Source organism: Silene latifolia, chromosome 3 (assembly GCF_048544455.1).
Source record: "Silene latifolia isolate original U9 population chromosome 3, ASM4854445v1, whole genome shotgun sequence".
Classification (NCBI taxonomy): domain Eukaryota; kingdom Viridiplantae; phylum Streptophyta; class Magnoliopsida; order Caryophyllales; family Caryophyllaceae; genus Silene; species Silene latifolia.
In genome coordinates this window covers 48205427-48230316 of record NC_133528.1, presented here as the reverse complement: position 1 = coordinate 48230316, position 24890 = coordinate 48205427, and the positions used below count along the sequence as shown (strand labels likewise).

At 40.7% G+C, this 24890-nt stretch overlaps 1 protein-coding gene and 1 non-coding gene across 3 annotated transcripts; both read left to right on the top strand.

Annotated features, from left to right (window-relative positions):
- The first annotated feature begins 1789 nt into the window (after positions 1–1789).
- On the top strand, positions 1790–1898 carry LOC141650334 (small nucleolar RNA R71). The gene has a single exon (XR_012546374.1). It is a non-coding gene; the product is annotated as a small nucleolar RNA R71 (small nucleolar RNA).
- Positions 1899–18404: 16506 nt separating this feature from the next.
- On the top strand, positions 18405–23247 carry LOC141647625 (AT-hook motif nuclear-localized protein 7-like). 2 transcript variants are annotated; one of them, XM_074455898.1, is made up of 5 exons: positions 18405–19225; positions 19969–20036; positions 20830–20961; positions 22001–22162; positions 22674–23247. In XM_074455898.1, exons 1-5 carry the CDS (start codon positions 18718–18720, stop codon positions 22998–23000), a joined length of 1197 nt encoding a protein of 398 aa, XP_074311999.1. In that variant the 5' UTR covers positions 18405–18717; the 3' UTR covers positions 23001–23247. The 2 variants fall into 2 exon arrangements, with proteins under 2 accessions (XP_074311999.1, XP_074312000.1); XM_074455899.1 differs by lacking the exon at positions 20830–20961 and having other exon boundaries at positions 18576–19225.
- The last annotated feature ends 1643 nt before the right edge of the window (positions 23248–24890 follow it).

The window sequence follows — 24890 nt, the reverse complement described above, 5'->3', positions numbered from 1 at the left end:
GTTATCGTTGGCCAGGCTCAAAAGCATCTCATCTTCTTCCTCATTGAGCTCGTAGCTCTCCATTGAGGCAACCAAAACGTCTAGCTCCTCAGCATTCTCCACTGTATTACCTGCACACTCATCTGAATGGGTTAGATCAGCTAAGGGATCCTTGGCTAAGGATTCCCTCCAATTACAAGTAACAACCCTGTCAACAATATCAATGGAATAACACGTATCTTCATCAGCAGATTCAGTTGCCTTGTGAGCAAGACTGAACTCAATGGTGTCATCCCCTACCTCTAAGGTGATGGTTCCGCGTTTGACATCTATCACAAACTTAAATTGTTGTATGTAAGAATGGTCTGCCTAAAATGATAGGTATCTGACTATCCTCTGCAATGTCCAAAACAACGAAATCGACAGGAATAAAAAACTTACCCACTCGAACGGGTACATCCTCTAGAACACCTATAGGTCTCTGAGTCGATCTATTTGCCATTTGAACGGTAATATCGGTCACCTTAAGTCTACCAATGTTTAACCTTTCGCAAACAGAATACGGCATGACACTAACGCTGGCCCCTAAGTCACAAAGGGCCTTTCCAATTACGTGGTTACCTATAGTGCAAGGAATTGAAAAACTACCCGGGTCCTTTAATTTAGGTGGCACATTAACTTGTGAAAGAACATTACATTCCTCTACAAAAGCAACATTACCATTATCACGAAAATTTCTCTTACGATTCAAAATATCTTTCATAAATTTAGCGTAAGAGGGCACTGGTAATTAAATCGGTGAAAGGAACCGTTACCTCGAGATTCTCGGACCATCTCCGAGAAACTTACCAAACTTACGCTCCAGCTTGGTAGCCTTCAAACGCTCCGGATACGGGACTGCAACACTGGCCGTAGGATCAGTAACCTTCGGCTTCCGTAGGTTTAAAACCCCCGTCAAACCATCAATGAGTGATGAATCATGCAAACTAGTTGACGGATTTGCATCCTCGCTCGAGATCCATCGATCGATCGTATGGGTGGTCGATCGACCATGTAGCCGGGCGTGAAGCAGTTCTGTTCGTAATTATCGTCATCAGTGTCTCGATCGATCGACCGAGGATGTTGGTCGATCGACTGGATGTCTTTGGTGTGAATAGTTTCGACCGAAACTATTTCGTCACAGATTGATCGATCGATCGAATGCGGTCGATCGACCAGATGCGGCATTCGACTCGTTTTTGCATCAGAATTCAAACGAGCTTCTTCATCATTTCCCGAGTCTTCCTTTGGCTTATCGGGACTTTCATAAGAAAGGCCACTTCTGAGATTGATGGCATTGATCGTCTCAACCGGCCCTTCACATTTAATTGAAGAATTAGCGGCTTGCTTAGCCTCCATATTCTCCAATTGTTTCACAAAGTTCTGTGAGGACTCAATCCCGGCTGCTTCCATATTCGCCACTTGAACCAAAAGGAGTTGGACCATCTCCCTTAACTTCTCGATCTCATCTGAGTTTTGAATAGGAACTTCGACTTTCCCTTTGGAAGCTTCAGAAGTCTCGAGTTTCTCGAGACGGGTAGAAATGGAAGTTATAAGTGACACAACAGCAGTCATGTCTTCACTTTGCTTTCGTGACTTACCACGTGAACTTCCAAACTCAGCTTTATGGACTGCCATCTCCTCAATGGTGTTCCAACCTTTACTTTGACCGGTATTATTTTGGAACCTACCATTAGCAGCTGCATCCAAAATAACTTTGTAATCATCATATAAAGCATTGTAAAATAGATTGCAAAGATACCATTGCTGGAAACCATGATGGGGGACAGCTCGGACCAAACTTTTAAAACGTCCCCATGCTTCACAAAAATCTTCGTCGGCTCCTTGCTGAAAACTCGTGATTTTACTCTTCAAGGCATCGATCTTGAAGGCGGGAAGTACTTCTTGTAGAAGGCTAGTGCTAAAGATGTCCAATCGGTGACTCAGTGCTACTCTATCGAGGTAGCGATACCAATCTCGCGCCGAATCCTTCAAGGAGTATAAGAACATGAACCCCTTTACTTCATCTTGAGTTACCCCCTCCGGTATAGGTATTGAACAGCAATAGTCCGTGAAAATTTCCATATGTTTCAAGGGGTCTTCATCTGGTAGACCCGCGAACTGATTCCGTTCCACTAAATCAATATAAGAGGAACGAAACTCGAATTTACCGGTAGAAGGGGTAGGTAACTGTTGCCCCTTTGGAAGGTGGTGCTCCTTTGGCTGAAAATTATCATATATCGTAGCCATAACTTCCAAAATGAGAGTACTCAAGTCTTCCTCTCAAAAACATGTCCTCTAACTGTGCAAAAGCAAAACTAGAAGCAAAGGTAAGCAACGGCCTCAAGGAACAAAAGTTCCCTGAGACAAGGAAAATAAACTAAAATAAAGCAAACAGAATTACACCGTCTCCCCGGCAACGGCGCCAAAATTTGATACCCGTCGTTGTGAGTACCAAAGATAAAATTTATAATCTCCTATTAAGACTAACCTAGGCTAGTGGTAACAGGGTCGAACCACAAGGAGGCAGTTGTAAACTTTAGTTGATTTATGTTCAGTCTGAGGTAACTATTATGGGGGTTGAATTGAATTGGTCTATAGCTAATAACAATAAGAAGAAAATAAACTAAAAATACGAATTAAACAGATAAAAGAAGGGTACTAGGATGGTCGGGTCATTATAGCTTCGGCGGCAGCAAACTAAGTCGGTCTGAATCAAACACAGGTAAGGCGGGAAATAAGAGGTCCTCTCGGTCCACTCCTAACAAATAGCATCTCTCGATCTCGCTATAGGTCCCTAATGTCACTAATACTAACTTTCGTCCTGAAAAGTGACTAATGGTCTAAACTATACCTATCTTTCGATCTTAGTAGCACTAATGATTTAGCTACTCATGCTAAGGGTAACAACAATAACATCAATGATAAATCTAACTATTGAATTCATGTTTTAAACGGCGGAAGAAACAATTAACATAAAACAACAGTTCGGCTTTGGGGAAACTGATCTAGCAATTCTAACACTATAAGCAAAATACTGAAATAGAAACAGTAGAATACCGTGTAGAATTGTGAAGGAAAAGAACAAGGCCGAATTATCCAAGCAAATTGTATTCAAAACCGAAGCAAACCTTGAACCCTAATTATTCTAAACTGAATGTAAAACTTGATATGTAATTCGATAAAAGCTTGATAAAAACTAGATGCTATTCTGATGTTTCTAGGTTACGTTATATAGCAAACTAACGTAACAATTATTTCCTAAACCTAAACTTCCCGGGCTTCAAGTTTCTCAATCTTTTAATTCTCGTCTGAAGCAGCGATGTGGTCGATCGACTAAGCATGGAGGTCGATCGACTGGATCTCAGCAACAGTAGCTTCTGGATCCCGATAGTTGGTCGATCGACTGATGGGACTAGTCGATCGACTGATTGAGCTGCTATTTGACTTCTTTAAACTCGTGGACTCGTCCTTTGGGCCTTGGATTGCGCACCAAGCTCGTTCCTTAAGCAATTCCTTTACGTCATTTGCAATGCAGATTACTCGGGGGCGGATTTGGCTTGATTTCCCGCTGAATTCTTCACATTTCTGCAATAAAGTACAAAATACGGAAGTAGACGGAAATAGGGAGAAATGTAGCATAAACTAAACAAATGAGCTCTGAAATGCGTGTAAAAAGAGGTGTAAAACATCATATAAATGACACGCATCAAATCTCCCCAAACCAAACCTTGCTTGTCCCCAAGCAAGAACTAGACTCGATCTAATGACCTAATGGAACGAGTTCAATCTCAGAGCGAAATGCAAACTGTAGGGCCTAAACCAATTTAATGCACAACCAACAATCAATTAGTAATGTGAATCATGCAAACGAATTATAAAGTCGTTAAAAGGCTACTGAACCGTTGACTGTAAAGACTTATCAAACTGGACTCTCACGGGTCACTCAAATCACTCAATAAGCGCAGGTGATATTAATGTAAGATAGAAAGAAGTAAATTTTGTACAGACTCTCACCTAACTGCGACCTATGAAAACATGCCAGCAATAAATTATGAAGATGACCTCTACGACCGTACATATGCATTCCAACCAAACAGATGACCATTGACACATGCCGAGGTATAATTATGGAAATGTGAGGTATGGGTAAGAAGAGGCAAAACATTTTATGGTGAAGTGGAGGTATAGGTGATCAAGCTAGTACCAAAACAGAACCAAAGGACAACATCCAACTTCTTGCTCATAATCAAACTAAACGGTGCTATAGCAAGCACAAATCTCTCAAATCTCCAAACTAACAAATCAATAAACTCCCCATAAAATATGAATAAAACATGGGAGCAAAAATCGCCAAAAGATAAGGATTGAATTATGCGAATTGACTTTTTTTTCTTTTTCTCTTTCTTTCGTCCGTCAGTCGATCGACTATATTGGGCAGTCGATCGACTGCTTTGAACAGTACAGAACCTCTCTTTTTTTTTTCTTTTTTCTCGTTTTTTTTTTCATTTCTTTTTTTTTTCGAAATTTTTTTTTCTTTATTTCTTTTCATTTTCCCAACAACATCTCAATCGAGCAAATACCACCAAAAACGAGTAACAACCCCAAGAACGCAGACTACTAGCTTGACAAAGGATAGGCTAAATATAGGATGTAGTAATTGGGACAAAAAGGATATTTTTGGCAGTGTGAAGCTTATGGGTAAAATGAGAAAAAGGAAACCTCTACCACATGTGTCAACTAACCACAAACCGAATGCATACAGGTATTAAGTAGATCAAATTCATAATTATGCAAATTAAGGAAACATGTCTCATAAGGAGTACTACTCACATTCCTAAATAAACCGGTCATGAATGTCACCAGTTATAGGCTCTAAATCTCAGAAATATGATGTAGGTTGCCAAAATTCTAAGTCAAGTCTCAAGCTCAGCAAAATATTAACGAAAACTCGTAGATATGCATATACGATTCTACTAATAACATGTTAATCAAGCAAGGCTCATGCAAAACAGGTGCAAATGCAAAATCATCATAGAAATACTACCGTTCCGACTCGACTTATATGCAAAAATAAACGTGCATTTTATGGAAATTTTTGAAATTTTTCAATTTTTTTTTTTTTTTTGAATTTTTCTGTATATATAGGAAATAAACGAGCAATGCAAAACTGAAATGTAAACGTGAATGCAAGCAAATGAAATGCGACGCAAAACCCTTCCCCAAACCAAATCGCACAATGTCCCCATTGTGCAAAATCATGTAATGAAGAAAAATGGAAAACGGGAATTTGCGAGAATATAAAATAAAACATAATGACATAAAGTAAAGACTTGGGAACTCACAAGACTTTAAGCGCAGCAAAGGAAACCTCCCCAAACCAGCGTGAGCTAGGAGGTTTCAGTAGCCAGCAGTGCTACCAATAAGAGTACCTGAAAGACAGAAAATACCACGCATAAGACCGAAGAAAGCAATTTTGAAACATAAAAATTGTGCATAAATGAGAAAATAGAAGAAATAGACAATTTAACGGAACATAAAGTGGAGTAGAAGACTCCCTTAGGTCCGCATATCGACCAAACACAGCAGGGGAGAGGTCGTAAACGAATATAGCAGCAGCAGTGGTCGATCGACCACTAAGGTCGATCGATCGACCAAGTGGACGTGAAATGAGCTCCCGTAAACCTGCAATTCAGATCGATCGACCAATGGTACCAGTCGATCGACTGAAAACACTGCTGCAGTGTCTTATTTCTTCGTAATTGCTCAATGATTTGAGCTAATAAGCTCTAAATACCTGCAAAAGCACAATAGTACGCGCCAAAAATTGCGCAAAACCCAGAAGAATGTCGAAAGTGCATAAAAATCCTAAGCAAAAAGAATAAAAGCGAAGTTCTCGCGCACACAAAAGCAATAAAAAAAATGTCTTAACGAAATCAAAATGAAGTTTATAACGCATTTGATCAACTTAATAGTTGATCAAGAAGGACCACGGTATGGCCCACTTCGTCGGCTTTTGGCTACTAGAGGTAGCCTCAATGGTGCTCATCTTATCAGTTGCACCCTTCTTAGCTTCGACAGACGGAGAACTCAGCTGATCAGCTTCGTCATCTCCCCAATCAAGGATTTCCTTGGAATCGTCAGACTCCAAATCAGACCATCTCACCTTGGCTGGCTCATCTTCCACTTCCTCATCGGTCCCATAGCTCAGGCATCCAAGACCTCCTCTTTGAATGATAGGCTTTGTCGCAGCTGGAGCATCCAACGACTCTTCCTTCCCCAAACCAGCTCCTGCATTATCTAAAACAACAAATTCTTCCTCCTTCTTGCTCCCAATCCGGGGCGGAGGGGTTAACACAGCAGTAGTAATAGGGACAGGTAATTCAAGGAGCACAAAGTACGATCTCTTTTCAGAGACCGTATTACAAGTAACAGGCCACATAGGATCCTTTTTCTTAGCCGGCTGGGCAAAGACAATAGAATGTTTCCCAACTTTGAAGGTCAAGGTTCCTAAACCGACGTCAATAACCGCACCAGCAGTGTGCAGAAATGGCCTACCCAAAATGATGGGAATATGGTCATCCTCAGGCATATCAAGGACAACAAAGTCAACAGGGAAGAAAAACTTCCCTATTTGGACGGGTATGTCCTCTAGGACTCCTATGGGCTCGACCGCAGATCGGTCAGCCATCTGGACTGTCATTTCAGTAATGGCAAACCTAGTCAGTTTAAGCTTCCTAGCTAGACTCAAGGGCATGACACTTATGCTAGCTCCTAAATCACATAAAGCCTTTTCGATGGAAAAGGTACCTATGCTGCAAGGAACGGAAAAACTGCCCGGGTCTTCTAACTTATGGGGCGCAGTGTGAGACAAGTAGGAGCAAGACTCTTTAGTTAATGCAACAGTATGAACATGTTCAAGCGATTTTTTCTTTGACAATAACTGTTTCATAAACTTAGTGTATGTTGGCACTTGGTTAACTAACTCAAGGAAAGGGACTTGTACATTTAGACTACGGATAACTTTCTCAAACTTACTGAAAGATACCTGTTCCTTGGTTGGCACGAGTCTCTCCGGATATGGGGCTGTAAGGAGTACCTTAGCCCTTTCCTCTAATTCGCGCGCGCCGGCGTCCTTGGACTTTGGCTGGAAGTCCGTCACCTTTTCTTTGTTGAAGCTAGACCCCTCCTCAGACCGTCTCAAATGAGACCCATTAACCGTCATCGGATCGAACTTCGGAGCCGGGACTGACCCATCAGCACTCGGGTCTGCCCCCAAAATTTTCGGGACCGTGGTTCCCCGAAACAAGTGGTCTCGTAGATTATTTGGCATTAAAGGACGAAACTCTTCAACATCAGCAGTGATATTGGTCGATCGACCAACCTCCTCGATCGATCGATCAAGGGTTGCACAGATTCCGAAGCTCTCAGAACCCGCAATTGATCGATCGACTAGGTACTTCGATCGATCGACCGAAATACCCGGTGACGGCATTTTTTTTGATTTATTCGTTACAGCTTTGTTTGGACTCGGATTTGCCTCATTCTTCTCAACAGCTTTCTCGACCATGGCAGGACCCTCAAGTGTGGACCCGCTCCTCAAAGTGATGGCATGTAGGGTCTCCTTTTGTTCGGGTTGAGTGGGTAAGTGTCCGGGAGCTCGAGTGTTACTTTTGCTAGCCAACTGAGCTATTTGGCTCTCTAGTAACTTCATCACGGCCTCTCTTGCTTGGGACTCCTTCAGCAACATATTCTTCAGCTCGGAGAATTCAGAATTTTGTGTTTGTTCTTTGCTGCGGCTTTACATAAGGAGGCTTTTGATATTCTTTGTTGCTTTTGATGCGGAGGCACATATGGTCTGCTTCTTTGTGGCGGAGGTTGAGTTGGATTCAAAACATTCGACTTCTCCAACTCAAGTTTGGATCTTTGTGGCTCGTAGTAGGTGTTGTTACGCCTATAGTGTTGAAAGGCGGACAAGATTCAAAGGGACTAGGGCAGTTCTTCGAGACATGGCCCTCAACTCCACACCTTTCACAAAGGAAGGGACCGTCTGACACAGCGTTGACTTGGTATATCCCACCCTTAGAGGCTCCTCCTAGCTCATACTTATCAAATCTCGCGGTGAGAGCCTCAAGTGCAGCAACAGAGGAAGATTCAGCAGCTCTCCTCTGGTTCCCTCTCGAATTCCCATACTCGGCCTTGTGGGTAGCTAGATCATCAATGATCTTCCACCCCTTGGTTGCTCCCAAATTTTCAAATCTTCCATTGGGCTGCAAAGATCCAAAATGGCCCTCTGATCGTCGTACAACCCATTGTAGAAATGATTGCACAAACTCCACTTTTCGAACCCATGGTGCGGTATGGTTCGCACCAACTTCTTGAATCGGACCCATGCCTCGTGGAAATTCTCATCTGGCCCTTGTTTAAAGCCCGTGATTTGAGCTCTAATAGCGATCGTCCTTGAAGCAGAAAAGTACTTCTTGTAGAACGCCAAGGCCAATGTATTCCAATCAGTGATCTCCTGAGCGGTCCGGTCCAAATCTCTATACCACTCCCTTGCGGCATCACGAAGGGAGAAGATGAACATGGTCTCTTTGATTTGATCCTGGTCACGCCCGGTGGTGGGGAATGGAGCAGCAGAGTCAATAAAGATCTCCATATGCCTTGCTTTGCATCTTCATTTGCAGCTCCCAAACCGATTTCTCTCGACCATAGTAATGTAAGCGAGGCTTTGGTTCGAATTTCCCAGCATCTCCCGGTAACTCGAACCCCTTGTATAAATTATCTACTGTGTCGGCTCGGAAAAACTAGCTATACTTGCTTCCTCGGCCATGACTGGAATTTCCGAGAAGTAATGTCTCGGGTGAAGAAGTGGAAACGGGTGAAGATCGTGGGTCTTCTTGAACAGTTCGTTCTCGTGATAGCTTGACAGAGTACTCAGCTCTTCCTCTGTCGGTAATACTCTTCGTGTTCGCCTCAACTCGCGCAAGGATCTCTCAATCTCAGGGTTCAATGGTACTAATTCTCCACCCTGTGACCTGCGCATAAGAAGAAACTACAAAAAGAATATAAGAAAAGTTTAAGGAACGGATGTCCCTTAAACTGAGAAAAACTAAAAATAAAAACAACTAAAATTAGGACTATTGCCTCCCCGGCAACGGCGCCAAAATTTGATACCGTCGTTTAGTACCAAAATTAAATTTATAGTTCCAAACTAAAACTATAGCTAGCGATAGTAAGGGTCGAACCACAGAGAGACAAGGTTGATTTTGTTTGCTAATTTTCAGTCTATAAAAGTAACAATTAATTGGGGGTTTTGAAATTGGTTGGCTAACAGGCTAATTGCAAAAAATGAATATTCTTAACAAGATAAAGAGAGGATCGGGAATTTCGGTTCACCATGGCAAGAAACAGGTCAGTCAAGTAGCAGAGATCTCATAATACGGTCTCAGGGAAAATAAGCTAATCTTGCGATCAAAGCTCAACTAACCTCACGGTCTAAAATTTCCCTAGAATCTATCAAAGTTTTCACTCAAGAGAGATTCTAAATCTAGCGATAAATCAATTTACCAATCTTTCGACCTAGCAAAGAAGTCCATCAAAAGATAACAAGACCAATACGGAAGAACTCATGCTACACAACTATCCTAATTTAAAACCATGGCTCACCTCATTCCCAATCAAAGAATTACCTGCTCTTAATCATGACTACTCTAATTGCGAAATTAATAAATAAGAACAAATTCAACATGATGGAATCTAACTAGAACAAAGGAGAGAAATTCAATACTGAAATTAATTGATGAAACAAGAATTAAAATAACAAGCGAAATTAAGAAAAGGAAGAATTGCATAAAAGGCTTACTAATTGAATATCAAGAACAAAGCATTCGAATCAAAGATTTCCGTCTCAAGCTAGATCTGAAAACTGCGTTTTTCCAGAATGAATAACATAACCTAAAAGTTGCTGCGTGCTACTGATAAAAAGATACTGAAAATTAATTACAAGTTGGGCTTTTAAAAGTCTAACACGGAAAAATTAAACATCAGCTCGAAGTCAGGTCGATCGACTGGTCTGCACGGTCGATCGACTGAACATGCGGAACAGTAACTTCTGTCTGAGCTCCAGTGGTCGATCGACTGAAAGGCTTAGTCGATCGACTGATAATGCTGTGCAGTGGCTCCTTGATGCTTCCAAAACGACTCTTCACTCCTTGCACGCATCTCAAGGTGAGTGAATGAACTCTCCTTCCTCTTAGCTTCCTTGAACTCGCTTCCGGAGAACGAACTTGGCTTGATTTAGCCTACTTCCACGCATTCCTACAATAAATCATAGAAAATGCAAAGTAAACCGTTTCGGGAGAAATAGTAGCCTTAAGCTATCAATTATGCATGAAAATACGTGCCAAAACCGCAGATAAAGTGTATAGAATATGCACGTATCATGCTCGCTGTCAGACTTGCTTTTTACAATAGCATCGTCGACGTAAGCCTCGATGTTTCGCCCTTTCTGATCTTGAAACACTTTGTCCACTAGCCTAGTGTAAGTTGCGCCAGCGTTTTTCAAACCGAACGGCATCATTTTATACATATACGTGCCGTTACCGGTGATGAATGCGCACTTAGGCATGTCTTCTTCGGCCATAAACACCTGATGATACCCTGAGAAGGCGTCTAGCAGGCTCAGCATGGTGTAGCCTGCCGTTGCATCAATTAAACTATCTATTCGAGGCAAGGGATAACCATCTTTAGGGCATGCTTTATTAAGATTGGTAAAATCTACACACATCCTCCATGCCCCTGATGACTTCCTCACCATTACAACATTTGCTAGCCACTCAGGGTAAGTACAAGGCATGATAAAGCCTGCCTCTAACAATTTGTCTACCTCGGCCTTGATGGCCTCATCCTTCTCGGCCGAGGAGTTCCTCATCTTCTCGCTTGACAGGCGGCGGTGGAGAGTACGTTCGGCTTGTGAACGATCACCTCCCGGCTCACACCGGCATCTCGGTGGCCGAGTACGCGAAGACGTCTTTGTTCTTCCCGAGGAGGTTTACGAGATCGGCTTTGAATTTTGGCTCCGGCCGACACCGATAGTTACGGTGCGTCCCGGGTCAATTTCCACTTCCTCGGTCTCGGCTCCCTCGACCATGCCGATGTTGTTGGTGCTCATCGGATCACCCTCCCGTCGTAAGGATGGGCTCTTCCCTTTCTCGACTTCTTCGCCACTTTGAGGGATTGCATGTTGCACCCTCCGCGGATATTTGGACGTTGAAAATTTCGTCTCTTTCGTCCTTTGAGACGAGCTTTTGCGCTTCCCCGGTCCGAGACATACATCAATGTCGGGGCCCGATGGACATCATCGCATCGGCCTCGCTCAAAGTGACTCGGCCTATGAGAACATTGTAGGCGGACGAACCATCAATGACCACGAACTCGGACCAAACGTTCTTGGCCGCATCGGCTTGGCCAAACATCACCTAGCAGTTTGATTGACCCCGGGGGACTAGGCCGGCCCGGAGAAGTCAGTATAGCGGGTGGGTGCAGGGGCTTAGGTCTTCAACCTTCAGGCCGAGATTGAGATAGCACTCCCTGAACATGATGTTTGTGTAGGCGTCTGTGTCAATCAGGCACCTCTTGACCAAGTGGTTGGCTATGTCTAGGTGGACTACAAGCGGGTCGCTGTGCGGGGCAACGACTCCTTCGTAGTCCTTCTTTCCGATGGTTATATCGGGGACGGTGGAAGCGGGGATCGCTGTTTTGGGCACAAAGTTGATGGCCTGATATAACTCGTTCAGGTGCCGTTTGTGCCCATTAGCTGACCCACCGTTCTCGTTTCCTCCGATTACAACCTGGATCACTCCCATTCGCTGGAATACTGATTTTCTATTCGCCCCGTCGGAGCTTGTTTATGGGCCTCTAGCTACGTACTTGCTGAGGGCCCCCTTTTGGATCAGCTCCTCGATAGCGTTCTTCAGATGCCGACAGTTGTCGGTCTTATGGCCGGCATGGCCGTGGTAGTCATAAAACTGGTCCATGTCGCCGTCCCCCCTTGCCATGAGGGGCCTCGCCCATTTCTGCCCTTCGCTCTTGCTTAGGGCAAAGACCTCGGCCGGTGATTTGACCAGGGGGTGAGACTGTTGTACCGCTTCTGGGAGTATGGTCCCGAACTCCCCCCGGCGCCCGCCGAGTTCTGCTTCTTGTTAAATCTCTCAGGCCGTGACCGATTACTGTCACGGCGACCTTCATCAGCATTCTCCCGGCGGCTCCTCCTTTTTGGGTGCCCAGCTTCACTGTGGCCTACCCAGGTCTTGTGGTAATCCTCCACCTTTACGGCTCGGTCCGCCATCTTTCTGGCGGAGTCCAGGTTGAGGTCCTCGCACTTGATCAGCTCATTTTTGAGCTTGCCTTTCAGGAGGCCTTTCATCAGTGCGAAGGCCACCAGCTCGGTGTTCAGCTCACGGATCTGCTGAGCTTTTGCGTCGAACCTCTTCACATAGCTTCGTAGAGACTCGTTCTCCCCCTGTCGGATAGTGAGGAGATCCGATGTCTCCACGGCCCTTCTCTTGTTGCAGGCGTACTTGGCTATGAAGTTATCCCTTAGGTCGGCGTAGCAGTATACCGAACCATTAGGCAGCCCCTTGTACCAACTCTGGGCCATCCCATGCAGGGTTGTTGGGAAGACTCGGCACCATACCTCATCGGGCTGCTCCCATACCGACATGTACGACTCGAAAGCCTCGGCATGGTCGGTTGGGTCGCTATCCCCTTTGTATGATAGGGACGGCAGCTTTAGTTTGGTTGGCACGGAGACTCCGAGGACGTAGGCACTGAGGGGCTGTCTGACCACGTGTCGAATGACGCGTGGCGATCGGCTCCTCGCAACCCTAGTCCGGCTTCTCTCCTCGTAGCGGGAAGGGCTTCTTGTTGTCCGACTTTGGAAAGTCGGACATCTTTCTTCATTTCTTCGGGGGTGGCCTCGTTGTTGTCGCGGCGACGCTGTCCTCCCGCGAGTGGGGGAAGGACTTTGGTCTGCCACTGGCAGCACGGGCTCCGCCGGCGTCCTAGTATGCATGGCTCCTTGTATCGCCCCGGACAAGTTGTTCGGGGTCACTTTATGGGCCCTGGTCTCCTGTGGGTGCGCTGCCGTCACCGTCGTTGCGGCGGGGGTGATCGGCGTACTACCCATCAGGTCCAGGAATAGCTTCAATTTGGCTGCATCGACCACATGTCCCATGACAAATGACTTGGCGTGGGCGGCGGTGTTTACAGTAGTATGGGCATCCCGAACGCCGGTTGAATGACTCGGCCGGTAGGGGACTGCCCAATCTCAGAATTAGGGAATGTGTCATCTTGGTAGAATGCGGTTTCGTCGCTCACAACTACTTCTTGTTGTTTTGACATCTTCTTAGCTCTTTGAGTGGGTTTGGTTTTGTTTTTTTTTTTTTTGTAAGGGAGGTGACTAGCTTTTAGTATCTATCCCCACAGACGGCGCCAATTGTTCCGGGTGTAATTCCGGAGCAGGATTTGTTACCACGTAAGCTCGATGAATGATGTCTTTGCTTGACTCTTCCTTTCGGCCTCTCCTGAAACAATGAACAAACTGAGGGCTCGGCTTGGTACCAAGCGAACTCACTCCGACGCTCAAGTCAGTAAACTTAAAGAGATTAAGTTGTGTGTTACTTGGCAAAGTATATTGTAGAGAGATAAGGGAGTTAATACCAGATGAATAGTAAGTTTATGGGTGAATTGTGGATTATTGGATCGTTTTCTCAATGAGGATTGAGGAGTATTTATAGACTTTCACCTTTTGTCACGTAGTGGCCAAGTGGCCAAGTGGCAGAGCAGGTGGAAAGACTGTTCTACCCTCGGCCGAGGGGACTTGGATGTGAGTACGCGGATATGTATCCCGACTGGCTAGTTGCCTAGCCGAGACCCAAGTGACAGGCCGACAGGCTGCGTCGGTTAGGCTGTCTAATACGTTGACTTGCTGTGGATGTCCTTGACCTTGCTCAATATGTTGACTCGGTCAGCGGGTGCAGAATATGCCCCATCAATTATAAAAAGATAAAGTAGAGAGTCATATCTAAAACAGATACGTAAACTATTAACTGAACACAAATCCTTGTTTACAACCGTTGTAAATAAGAATAATTTAAAACTAGTTTTTGAACCCGTGCACTGCACGGGTGGAAACGGAAAGTATTATTAAAAGTAACAACTTACATATTTTTTGGATTTAGTAAATTATTAAATTTTAGAAATTTTCACTTTGTCTACTACCCATACACTTTTGTTACTATGATTTTTTTATTCGAAATACTATGATTTTTTTCTCGACTTTTGATAAGTTATTGGCAAATAGTCGAAGTAGGCGGCTGAGGTAACTTAGACTTGTCCAAATTGAGTGAATCCGAATAACCCGACTTGACACCCAAATTCAGGGCCAAAGCTTGATCTGAACCCGAATTGTGTAAAACAATGGATAAGTAACTCCTTATATGAAACTCCCTTTGTCCCACTCATTTGTTTGCATATTCCATTTTGGGTTGTCTCAAACAATTGTGTGCCTTTATATTTTAGGAATGCCTTTGATAAGCAATTTGATACTCCACACTCAATTTGATTAACTTGTTATTTAATAATTGACCCCCTCTTCTTTTCTTGCCATTTGTGTCCAAACCAAAGGCAAACGAATGAATGATCGGGACGAAAGGACTTAAGGGAGTATGAAACTTCATATTTTATTTACCGAATTGTTATTACACAAACTGGAACTATTGCAATGCGACACATGTTATTTTCCTACCCTGTTGACGTATCAATGTTTACGTTCTCATACGCATTTAAGTAAAGATGTATAAAATGGTTTTCGTACCATGTTGGCATATCAATGTTTATGTTCTAAATTCTAATACCTCGTCTTAAACTTAAAACGGATCAAATAAAACACATAGGACAAAAGCATAATATCTAGGGATTAATAATAAACTTGTCTGATCTGTCCAAGTACGGTGTTATTTAACCCCATCTTAAGAAATACCAACTATGCATTTATAATGTGAAGTATCAAAATGGTGGTAAATACAACCATAACCGTTGTGAATTTCTACGTCATTGGTTAATGTTGTATTGTCACTTGTGTAAAATTATATGGTAGATATATATTTTTAAATCAACCTTAATTAGAGTAACTGCAAGTTAAAAGAAGTATTGTGAAGAGTATATTAGAGCACAAAAAAAAAAGATGAATCAAAGGATGATTTATTTAACATATCAATTTATACGAATTCAATATTAACCTCTATCTAACTCGTCTCCAATAAATTGTTCAATCAATTTGTGTTAGTTACATTTCTTGAAATTAAAGATACTCTCTTCGTCCAATTCATTTATTTTTGTACATTTAAATAAAAGACCTCTCACAAAGAATATCAAAGATAAACAAATGATTTTGACGGAGGGAGTAATATGGAGTACTCCAATCCAATCTACTCATTGGATTATTAATGGGAAATGAATCCATTTTTGAAATTAATGAGGATAATCATAATTGGAATAATCATAATCCAAATCATTTTAAATGAATTTGGCCAAATTAATATATATGCCAATTTTCTAATTGGAATAATAACACGGGTGATATGAAAAGTATCATTAAAAGTAAAAAACTTACGTATTTTCTTATTTAGTACGGAGTAAATAACTAAACTTTAGAAAAATTAATCACCTTTATTTGTCACACACTGTTTATAAGTTTATATATGTTGCTTAATTTTATTCGAAGTACTCTGTATTTTTCCTTTGATTTTTTAACTTATGAGAGGTAAAATATGAAAAAAAATGAATATAAAATTAGTGTTGATTTCATTTATGTTTATCACGCAATATACATTTAATTATACTCATTATTGTACTCACTCGGTTATTTTGATACATAGGGAGATAGTCATCTCAATTAAAAGTCTTAGTTATTGGTTATGATCGAATTAACAAAATTACATCTCAAATAATAATATATTCAATTTAATTTGACTAACAAATGCCAAAATTTAAAAAATAAAACCACATGAATTGATCGAGTCTAAATTATTACAAATAACCGATATTTAATAATCATAATTTATTAAAAGTTATTTCTTATATTAAAAACTCCAACAATTATCAACTCCATAATTATTTAATATTGATTTGTAACTCACTTGACCAATTTTTTTATATCAGACTATTTCTTTCAATGAATGAATGACGATGCTCAAGCCTCCCTTAGATTCCACCTTTGTCTCGAGACGATGAAGTGTCAGGTCACAGTGTATATCTATAATTTACCTGTCAGCAAAAATGTTATGTCAATGAATAAAATTGATCGATGTTTCTGGTTCAATAGACAATATATAAAGTAAACAAATGATTGAGATAAATAATATAAAAAAAATTAAATCTTCAAAAGCCATTACACGTACAATCATCTTAGCCTCAAACTCGACTCTCAAACTACAACCCATACACTCGTAAATTAATCTACGAAGCAGCAATCGAATCGTCAAGTCCCTAGAAAGTCGGATTATAAAGTAGATATTAGATGAAATATTTCAATCTACGAAGCAGCAATAGAATTGTCAAGTCCCTAGAAAATCGAATTATAAAGCAAATATTAGACGGAATATTTTAAAATAAAGTACGTAGTATTAAAATCAATAAAAATCATTTACCAAAGGGAAGAAGATAGGGGGTTGAGATATTCTATAGTAGAAGGTAGGTTAATAGATTAATTATATGCAAATTCCTTTACGCCTAAGATTGTAAATATTTGACCACATCTGGTTAAACTGGGTACTCATTTTAATTTTGAAAAGATTGATTTTATACTTTCCATGAATGACGGCTTAAATCTTGGATTTATTTATTATTTACATTTTTAAATAATTTTAACTAAAGATTTGTTATAACTGCTATAAATAGATTAAGTATTCAATGTAACTATTAAACTCGGAGTTGACATGTGGCAAAATTTCTCAGCAAATGACATGTGCCAGACTGATTTCTGCTTTAATATAATATATGATGATATGACGAGAGTATAAATCCACCCAAACCAACCCCTTTTTGAGGGTGATGGTGCTTTCCATCCTTTCATTATAATTTACAACTATTATAAACAAGACTAACTGCCGACTGAAACACTCACAAAAGAAAAGTATAAATTATTGCCGAGGCGGAGGAAGTATATTATATTTATATCGAGTATTCCATTATAGATAATTGACATTTGTTTAACTGCAACGTATCAAGGCTAGGGCTGAGCAAAAAATCCGATTATCCAAACTGATCCGATATCTGATTCGAATCCGATCCGAATTTTTTGATATCCGATCCGAAAGTTAAGTTTGGTTTGGATATCTGATACGAAATCTTTGGTTTTGGTTTGGATATAGATATTTGAATTAAAACATTTCGATATCCGATCTGATCCGAAACTATAGTTTTCTAGTATAATTTCGAGAAAATAAAATTTTATTTGATACAACAACTTAATTAATGTTTAAAATATTAGAAAAATATCTAGGTGGTACTTAACTTTTATAGCGAGAACATTGAAATAAGAATACGAAAGAAAATATCATGTAAAACTATGAATATAATCGTGTTTCAAACTTAATTTTAAAGTAAATTCAAAAGTATGGATATCCGCATCCGATCCGATTATTTTGGATACCCGAACATTGGATATCCGAGAGATTTGGTTTGGATATTGGATATCTAACTTCAGGATTTCTAATATGGATATCCGATCCGAACTAGCACTTTGGATCAAATACCCGATCCGTACTCTACCCTAATCAAGGCAGCCTTTTATTTATTTCTTGAACGTTTATCATTCATTACGTTAGACTTCAAACGTATTTTGAAAATAGTTCAAATAAAGGCAATTTTAATTCTCTTAATCTCGATGTGAAAACTAACTTTTAACACATTTTAATTTAATTGATCCACTTGTTACTTCTATAAAATTATATAAAAAAATTGTATTAATGCGACCAAACTTATCATATATTTATTATCTTTTGATTGCACTCTATTAGCAAATATTGACATAAATTATCTTAATAATATATATCCCAAATTCATTCAAATTTATCTCATTTAAAATTCCCACTATCCTAATTCCTACCTTAACAAATCACACGCAATGACGCAACAATCCCCTTTTCTAGAAACATAATTATTTTAAATCAAAAAGATTTGATTTTATTGGAAATATATACAAAAGGCAAATTAATTTTCTTTTCAAAAAAAAGTTAAAAGAATTAATTGTTATAATAACCACAGATCATGTGAATGAATTATTATTAAATATCATATCACAAAATTCAAAACGTAAAGTTAACCTACCATACACCAATATTTAAAATAATAAATATAATAATAATTTCCCAAAATCCCCCAATAAAAGATCTTCACTATATTTATAAAATAAAATAAAAATAAAAATAATAAATTTACTGGTAAAAAATAGCAACAATAGAGTGCTCTGCTCTGCTTTACTTCTCCTTCTCCATTTTTGTTCTTCCCTTACTTCTTCATCTCTTTGTGGCGCCACTCTTTCTCCCTCCTCCATTTCAAAACTTCAAAAAATTCACCGTCAAAAAATCAAAACAGTAAAAAATCAGAGTTTAATTTTTTTTTTTTTTAAATACAATGATGGAAGAAAAAGAGAGCACTATTTCCGGGTCACCTGATAACACAGAAAGCGGGTCACCAACGCCGATCAGTTTCGTTGGCAGCGGCGCTATTAGCACGCTTCCTTTTCCGTCCGACACGCAAACGTCCACCGTTACCGGCGTCATCGGCGGGGGTGGCGGTGGTGGTAGTATTGGTGATGGTATGATTGATTCGAGGAAGAAGAGAGGGAGGCCGAGGAAATACGACGCGGAGGGTAACTTAAGTCCTTTGTACGCCGCATCCGCTGCGAGAAGAGCTGCGGCGGCGGCCACGGCTGCAGCTACAGCGGCAGCTACGGCGGCGACAACAGCAATGATGTCGCAGCCGCCTGGTTTTAGCTTGACAACGTCGAGTGTGATGAGTCCAAAATCAACAACGACGTCGTACGAGATTAGTGGGCCCAAAAAAGGGCGTGGGAGAGTGACAGCTTCTAATTGGCAACCACAACAACCACCGCCACAAGTTGCTCCTCCCTCCCCATTGGGTGAGAGCTCTTTTTTAATCACTTATTTTAATCTAATATAAGGGGCATTTTAGTAATTTCCATTACATATAACGCAGCTACGTTTAAAAATGATTAGGTTCCGCTAACATATACGGAGTACTTCCGTGATTTTGGGGTGATGGTTTGGGGTAGAGCCAAACATTAGTGAAAATTCAAAGATTAAATGTTTTTTTTTTTTTTTTTTTTTTTTTGGTTTAATGTGGGACAGTTACGTACTATTTTTGTTTGTTATTAGTTGAATGTGGACATGTGGTCATGGTTAATTTGCTTTTGTCATCACACTATGACCTAATTGGCTGTTCTTTTGAATTTTGTAATTTTTTTAATTTTGATTTTACCTTTTAATAACAATGTTGGTAGGTTTTGATTTGAAGGTTGTGTAGGTCTTTGTTTAAAAGGAATCTAGATGTAGCATATGCCTTTGTGCAAGAAATTCAAATTTGATTATTTTTTTTGTAAGTGGGTAAGATATTGTTTTCCTAATTCAATTTTAATATGTGGGTATTTCCGAGAAATCTCTTTTGATTGAATTCTTTATTGGAGAAATTTCCCCTTTAATTTAATAAAGGACCACATTAAAATTCGGGTTGAGACTTAATCATGAAATCGGCTTTTACGGTCTAATCTCGGAATATAGACAGCCAGTAATACATAACAATGCAGTTGCGGTACCAGAATTTGACGAGAACTAACAGGTTGTTACATATTGTTTGGGAATGAAGGTGAATTATTTGCAGAAACGGCAGGAGCTGACTTCACTCCACATGTCATTACAGTACACTCAGGAGAGGTAAGAATTGCTTGTACAACGTTGTTAATATATATAGATATGTGTTCTGTTTTCTCAAGTATTTTTAGGACAATAGTTGTGCTTTTCTGTTTTAGTCAACTTACTTCATGGTCGTACTGAACTGGCAACAGAAAGTTGGAAATAGATTATTCTAGATATGCTGCATGCTCACTTACCTTTTGACTACCAGAATTATTTTAGGCCTAGTCAGTGGTGGAGCTAGGGGGGGCTAGCAGGGGCGGTCCCCCCCCGGCAGATGAAATTTTCGAAGTTTTTAGTTAAATTTTTCGAAATTTTTTTGGGGTGCCTTATGAAATTAGTCGTTCGCCCCCCCTAAAATTTTTCGCCCCCCCTAAGTTCAAATCCTGGCTCCGCCACTGGGCCTAGTGCAACTGTCCGGCGTGTACTGACCTACTTAGGATGTAAAGGGTAGTATTAAAACTCGGTGTCAGTCACAGTCACCAGTGGTGAAGCGAGGGGGGCTAGCAGGGTGCTCTCCCCCACTGAAAAATGAAAAATCCAAATAATTGAAATTTTGAAATTTTTTCAAGTTAATCTTGTATGGCATTACTCATTCGCTCCCGTTGAAATTATTCCCCCTAGCCACAAATCCTGGCTCCGTCACGTGCCACTGTGTCTGCGCATTGAGTTTTGAGGTATAATAGAACAATTGCGTTTTGAGGTGTTGATAGGATTATCATAAGAAGTGAGTAAGTGAGCATTCTTTTTTTTTTCAAGCAGAGTGAGCGAGCATTCTTGCTTTTTGTCTATAAACTTCTACCTTTCTCGGCAGGATGTCGCAGCCAAAATTCATTCAGTTGGTCCGAAGGGGCCACGAGGGATTTGTGTTCTTTCCGCTAATGGAACCATATCTAATGTTACTATTCGGCAGCCCGGATCCTCTGGTGGCCTATTAACTTATGAGGTGATACATTTTATTAGTTGAGATCATTAAGAGCCCCTGAATTGCTATATTAAAATCATTTACTGAATGCAGATGAATGAGTTCTGTTGGCTCAATCGAGTGTACACTTAGCCTCATTTTACGTTTGATTTAGCTTATATTTAATACTTTACGGACTTGTTTTGTATGCGAGTAACTGTTAATAGGTTAAGAGGGGGCAAATTAATGGAAAATAAGAGAGAAAGTATGTTAAACGGAGGTCATGGAGATGGTGACGGATCTATTACCCCTGTTTGGGGTAATGCATTACTCTAGGATAGAGGCGTGTAACTATTTCCTTCTCTTCCTACCTTATTACCTGCCATGACTACTTGTTTTTAAATTTTAACCTCTACCACCCGTTTATCCTCGTTCCGAGAAAGAGCTAAGTCCTCTAGATTGTCTCCCTTAGTGCACTACTCTGAATTTGTTTTTCTTTTTATTTTTCTCTACTTTTTTAGTGATATAGGTTTCTTAGTATTGGTGTTGAATCTTATCTACTTATATAAGTCGCAAGCTTTGAACTGAAATGAGTTGAGGTATCGATATATGAATTAAGGTTTGGCCAGGTAGTCTCTGACTGTTTATTCAAGACCGAATCTTGTAGCTAGCACATCCATCAATCCACATTGGCACATTTGTTCTTATGAACTTATTTCTTTTAAGTCTTGACTCTTGATGCAATAAGCTACCTAGTCAATGCTGATAATGGACATCTGATTCCAATGTCGAAAATCTCTGATTCAAGTGGCAGTAGCTTATAACCTATAATAATCAGACTCGAGACAAGGGTGCACATCAAAGTATTAGATTCATCTATTTTTTAAAAGTTTTATGTTTTTTGCTTAAAACAAAGTGTCCTACTGTCGAGTGTTGGACACGTATACACGGGAATATGACGAATTGGCACAATAACGAGACATAGCTTATATAACTCACACTTTGCACTACTAGTAGATTGGTTGCTGTTTTTCATTCTGATAGAGCTGCACTTGAATCCAACAAATGATAATTTCTGCAGGGCCGGTTTGAGATATTGTCGTTAAGTGGATCATTTACAGTTAGTGAAGCTAATGGGATAACAAGCAAGACCGGTGGACTAAGCATCACGCTAGCTGGTCCTGATGGTCGTGTGGTTGGTGGTGGTGTAGCTGGCTGGATTATAGCTGCTAACCCTATTCAAGTAAGGCTTTATATCTGACGTTATGATCTAAGTTTGAAAAATAGTTATAATTTTCGGCAATCTATATACTTCCAATTTATTCATTGCTTTATTTCATGTCAGTCTATTTCTAATGAACAGAAGATAGATAGTTATATTGTGGCTTTTAAGATAATACGAGTAATGGACAAAATCAAAATAGCTCTTGGAACCCTCTATACTTCTTATTCCATGAATTAGTAGATGATTGTCTCGCTTTCAGTTATCCGGTACTTGGAAACAACCAATCTGTTATTGCAAGGGAGCGGATGAGTACTTCCAAGTACCCTTCTTTTAGTTGGAGCCTCGTTATATGCACTGGGGTAACACCGTAGCAGTAATGATGAAAGAATGATTTATTTCATATTGACCGTTTCAGTTGATGATTAATGCTACCCCAGTCCCAAATCATTTTCGGACTACAGCCTTGTTGCTATAATCTTCCATTGACATATGGTTAACTTTCACTCTTTTACGAGTATTTGTTTTTCAGGTGGTGGTTGGTACCTTTGTGCCAGTTGGAAATAAAGCCCAGAAGAGAAAGTATAATCGTGAATCACATGCAACTTCTATGACGCCTGGTCATCCCGACACAACACCAGCAGAATTTGCAAACACACAACCTATGCCCCATTATCATGAAGCGGGGCCACCAGCGGTGTCCCCAGTGCCAGCTCACAGTCAAAGTGAAGCAGATGATAGTATAGGCAGTGGGCACAACCTCAATGTGGTTTCTTCACATGATACGCTCGAATGGAACAATGGCTCAGAACCACACCGGCTTTACCCTGACATCAATGTTTCTGTGCCGGGTGTATAAGGTTACAACAGCTCTCTGTTGGTCTTTTTTTAGTCCTCCAGAATTATTTTAACTTAATTTTTAACCGTGTTTGGAAATCATGATGAGTAGGTCGTAGACCAGGTTTAGAATTTAGACGTAGAATGATTTCTATTTTAATTGCTTGTGACATTATAGTTAGTTTATCAGTGTTAGACATTAGTATTTCATGTAGGTTTTATTTCATGGGAGTAATGGTTTGGCATTCAGATGCTTTTGATTTCGTGTCAATTTAATGTTTTCCCTGATTTAGGACTCAAAGAAGAGACAGTAAAAAAACAGTGAAACATTAAGGCATCATTGACTCATTGTACCTAGGCCACGGTATTATACTTGTGCCTAACTCATCAGTCATACTTTCAGAAATGTGAATCACTGTAGTCCGTAGTACTATGGGAAGTACTGATGCTTGATGCAGGTGAATGTTGCAATTTATACCCTTGTTTGGTATCCACATTAGTTACACACGGAGCATTATCCTATACAATAGCAAAGAATAAATTATTTACGTCACCCATTTTGTGAGGATATAGATTAATCATTTTATCTAATTTAAATATAAAAATGATCGAGAAATTCGGTATATTTTTAAGTGGTGTTATAACCACCCTTCTATAACTTACCGAAATTAGTCAAATACACATGGACATGCATGGCCATTTTTAGGAGATGCGTGGTTCATCCGCCCCCTTGTCATCGTACAAATAATACGTTGAAGTAAAATAAAGTTATGGAATATGGTTATTTTATCGGAATAATCCATCCTATATGTGACCTACTTAAATTAATTCATCCTTTAAGTAATCCGAATTAAATCTCTCTTATTTCCCCTTCCATCCCAGAACAAATCTGCTTGTTTTTTTTACCTGCTATAGTAGGTGAAAAATGACGTGGCCACTAATATTTAATACTAGGTGTTCCGGGCGTAATTCCAGAGCAAGTATTGTTACCACCCGTGGCTTGTAGAATAATGTCTTGAGTTGAATCCTTCTTTCCTTAATTGTTCCTCTCGGCCTCTCCTGCAACAATGAACGAACTGAGGGCTTGGCTTTGAGCCAAGCGTACTCACTCCGACGCTCAAGTCAGTAAACTTAAAGGATTAAGTTGTGTTACTTGGCTAAGTATGTATTGTAGAGAGATAAGGAAGATGTTACCAGATGAATAGTGTATTTAGGTTAAGTTGTGGATACTTTCCTCAATGAAGGTTGATGAGTATTTATAGACTTTCACCTTTTGTCACGTAGTGGCCAAGTGGCCAAGTGGCTAGCAGGTGGAAAGACTGATCTACCCCTCGGCCGAGGGACCTATGGCAGGCCGGCGGGCCCTGTTGACTCACCGCCGAGGGGTCTTGGATATGAGTACGCGGATATGTGCCCCGGCTGGCAGGTTGCCATGCCGAGACCCAGCCGACAGCCGATGGGTCAGACGGCTAGGGTTGTCTAAGTCGTTGACTTGCTGTGGATATCTTTGACCTTGCTCAATATGTTGACTTGGTCAGCGGTGCAGAATATGCCCCATCAATTTGCCCCCAGCGTAGTCTATGCCGTGGTATGGGCTCCGATGTACGTTTGAGCGTATATTCTGCGGAAGTAATTTGTTAAAAATTTTCTGCATCGGCTTCTTCCGCGGCGGCTTCTTTTACCTCGGCCTGGTCTTTCTTAGGCCGTACCATATCCCCCCTCCACATGGATGTGTAGAGGGCATCCGATGTGGAAAAGAAAGTGACGCTGGCCGAGACCAGGGTTGAGAGTGCCGGTTGTTTTTGATTGCCCCCGGCCGGCGCTACTTAGCTTGGTTGATCATGTGGCCGGCGGAGAACAGATGCTTGAGAATTTGTTGAGGAAGGTGAATAGGCGGAGAGATGTGAATGGG